Genomic DNA, 2,967 nt, shown 5'->3' with positions numbered 1-2,967 from the left:
GAGGTAGGCTTCAGTCACCCCCCAAGAAGAGGTCGTCAAGATCGAAGGGAGCACAGCACACGATATAATAATATACAAACGAGGGGGTGGTGGTAAGGGGGTATGGGGGGAACGTTGAGAGCATGGACAACCACGGGGCATGCACGAGGCCGTTGACGACGTGAAAGGAATGGACGGACGAGATGCAATAGATTTTGCATGGAGAGTGTGCGGGGTGCGTTCCCCGCATGCAAAATATAGCCCTTCCCCGCATACACCCTCCCCTTCTCTATCCCTTCTTCAATATCATCCCCTTCTCTCCTCTCCTCGCTCATCCCTTCATCCATTCTGCTCGCTCCATTCTCTCCATGGATGTCACACAAGACCTCGAACCCGACAACACTATCCTCACAGCATCGGATGAAGACGAGAAGCGCCTCAACGAGCTGGGCTACAAGCAGGAATACATCCGCGTCATGAGCCCCTTTCAGCAGTGGGCTTACACCTTCTCCTACACCGCCCCCCTTGGTTTCATCACGGGTTACTACGGATTCATGTACAGCTACGGCGGACCTGTGACCATCTTCTGGGGCATGCTTGCTACCACTCTGGGGACTCTGTGTATGGCCTTCGCCATGTCGGAGGTTATCTCTGCGTTTCCAACCCTTGGCAGCGTCTACTACTGGGTGGCGCAGCTCGTTCCCAAGCAGCATGTGCCCTGGTTATCTTGGTTTGTAGGATGGATCTACCTCATCGGTTCATTCTGTGGAACGGCGCTGAATGAGTATTTGCTTGCCCAATTCGTCTCCACTATTGTGCTTCTAGCCACCGGGGGTATGCAAAACGGGGGAACACAGCTCACAGATTATCAGGTGAGTGTCAATTTCCGCTCTGCTAATTTGCTGAAGGCAAACGAGGATCTTCGCCGATTATCAGCTAAGCGTGTGTTTGCTATGCTGTAGGTGGTGCTCGTCACGGGGGGTCTCTTCGTGATTCATTTCTTTGTCTCCATCGTCAGCACAAAGTGGCTCGGACGCCTCAGCTCTATCGGAGCTTATTTCCAGATTGGGTCCATCCTGGTTGTGGTGATCACACTCCTCGCTATTGCCCCGAAATACCAATCCGCCAAGTTCGTTTTCACCCATTTCGTCAAGGCCCCCGGTCAAGACATTAGCAGCAGTACAATGGTGGTTCTTCTGGGGCTTCCTTATTTCCAATCTATCTTGACCGGTTTTGAAGTGGGCTCGCACGTCGTGGAAGAGGTAAAGACCGCAGCAATTTCTGGCCCGCGGGCTATGATCCGAAGTGTATATACCACGGCAGCTGTGGAGATAGTGCTCCTCACAGTGATGACATTCTGCATTCAGATTCCAGCAAACGTTCTTGGAGATACCACAGCAACAGGTAATCAGATATAATGCTATCCTTGATGGTCGAAGCTTTCCTTTCAGCGGAGACTTCGCAGTCGGTCTTCTGCTCCAAATCTCCGTCACCTGAGTTCAACGGTGTATTATCGCTGCATTCAGGGGGAGGAGATGCGTCTGCAGCCAGTCAAATTTTCTACGACGTTTTCCATGCGAAGTATAATCACGGGTCCGGAGGTGCCATTGTGTTCACAGCTTTGGCAGGAATGTCTCTTTTCTTTGGTAACATCACCAATGTCACTCTAACAGCTAGAATGGTATGGCAGTCTCCCAGCTCCGACTCGTCCAAATTGTTCTACGGAAAGAACTTCAAATTGTTCTAATTCGCTCAATCTTGTCTACTTCAATCTCCTTAAAATTGCTCTTGGAGTGCTCATGATTCCTGTGGTGGCTGCCATCTCTTTGCAGGCGTACGCAATGGCCAGAGACGTTGGCCTTCCTTTCCATAAATATTTGATCAAACTGACACCCAAGGAACGGATCCCTGTAAACGCAACTGTCGTAACCGTTATCGGCTCCTTCATCTGCACTCTACCGTCGCTGGGTAGCAGTGTTGCTTTCACTGCGATCACCGCTATGTCCACTATCACGGCCTACGGTCCTTACACGGCTGTGCTGGTGTGCCGATACGCATTCAATAACAATTTTGTTCCTGGTCCCTTCTCAATGGGACGCTTGGGTGTGTATGTAGGGAGCTGGGGTGCTTTTTGGGGTGCTGCAATGAGTGTGCTTTTCTGCTTCCCACCAAGCTACCCGGTCACAGTGTCTACTTTCAACTATGCTGCCATCTCACTGGCGGGCTGCATAGTAGCAGGTTTAATCTATTGGATGTTTGAAGGCCGGAAGAACTTCCATGGTCCAAAGCGTACTATAGACGTGCAACAGCCCAACGGCTATACGAACAGCGTGCAGGCAGTTGACGCTCTTCCTTTGTAGATTTCTTCACAGCATGGAGCCACTCAAATTATTGTTAACCCCGTCACTTGTATTTTACCGAGCTGTCGTTGTGAATTTTCCAAATTCGCACCAAGTAACTTATTGTATTAGTACAACGACCCCAATTCATACCATTTACATTTATGAAATCTGGGCGTCTATCGTTCTCGGAGATTCGGATCGAAGTGCTTGTGAGTTTGTCAAGCCGAAGAACTTGGCGTGAATGTTCTTATCTCGTGCGTCGATGAGATAGTGTACTACAGAAGAAGCTCATATGTACGGCTATTATGCTACAATAAAATTAAGGTTCGGGCCGAACAAAACCGTGAATATATGTCCAGACTGCAGAATAGGCTTCATGTAAATATTACTACTACCTTTGAATGTGACATTTAATGTCCAGGTTGTGCTTTTTGCTCGTCTTGGGGGACTGGTCTATGAATCCTTTGCTAGAAGTTAAAAGAAGGTGGCAGATCAGCACATTCCCGCTTAGGTACAACATAAATAGCTAAAACCAAAAGAGAGATACTAATCTTCAAACAATCTATCGAGAGCAAGTCCCCAATGTGCCTGAGGACAACCACTCTCCCACTATGCCAACCATTCTGGACGGATAGGGAGGCCCCAT

General features: G+C 49.1%; 1 protein-coding gene across 1 annotated transcript; it reads left to right on the top strand.

Annotated features, from left to right (window-relative positions):
• Positions 1-347: 347 nt before the first annotated feature.
• LOC147891343 (amino-acid permease BAT1-like) lies at positions 348-2,354 on the top strand. Its single transcript, XM_087389197.1, has 4 exons — positions 348-851; positions 942-1,383; positions 1,506-1,660; positions 1,812-2,354. Exons 1-4 carry the CDS (start codon positions 348-350, stop codon positions 2,337-2,339), a joined length of 1,629 nt encoding a protein of 542 aa, XP_087245323.1. The 3' UTR covers positions 2,340-2,354.
• The last annotated feature ends 613 nt before the right edge of the window (positions 2,355-2,967 follow it).

This window comes from Dipteris shenzhenensis, chromosome 18 (genome assembly GCF_047967505.1).
Source record: "Dipteris shenzhenensis isolate YYH24624 ecotype China chromosome 18, Dip_SZ_1.0, whole genome shotgun sequence".
NCBI lineage: Eukaryota > Viridiplantae > Streptophyta > Polypodiopsida > Gleicheniales > Dipteridaceae > Dipteris > Dipteris shenzhenensis.
The sequence above is the reverse complement of the archived record's forward strand: the minus strand, read 5'-3'. Positions and strand labels throughout refer to the sequence as shown.

Bases quoted from the DNA above. Each gene is read 5' to 3' on its own strand.
- LOC147891343 (XM_087389197.1), top strand. From the start codon at position 348: ATGGATGTCACACAAGACCTCGAACCCGACAACACTATCCTCACAGCA. The intron at 852-941 runs GTGAGTGTCAAT...GCTATGCTGTAG, and splicing joins CACAGCTCACAGATTATCAG to GTGGTGCTCGTCACGGGGGG. The intron at 1,661-1,811 runs GTATGGCAGTCT...ATCTCTTTGCAG, and splicing joins TCACTCTAACAGCTAGAATG to GCGTACGCAATGGCCAGAGA.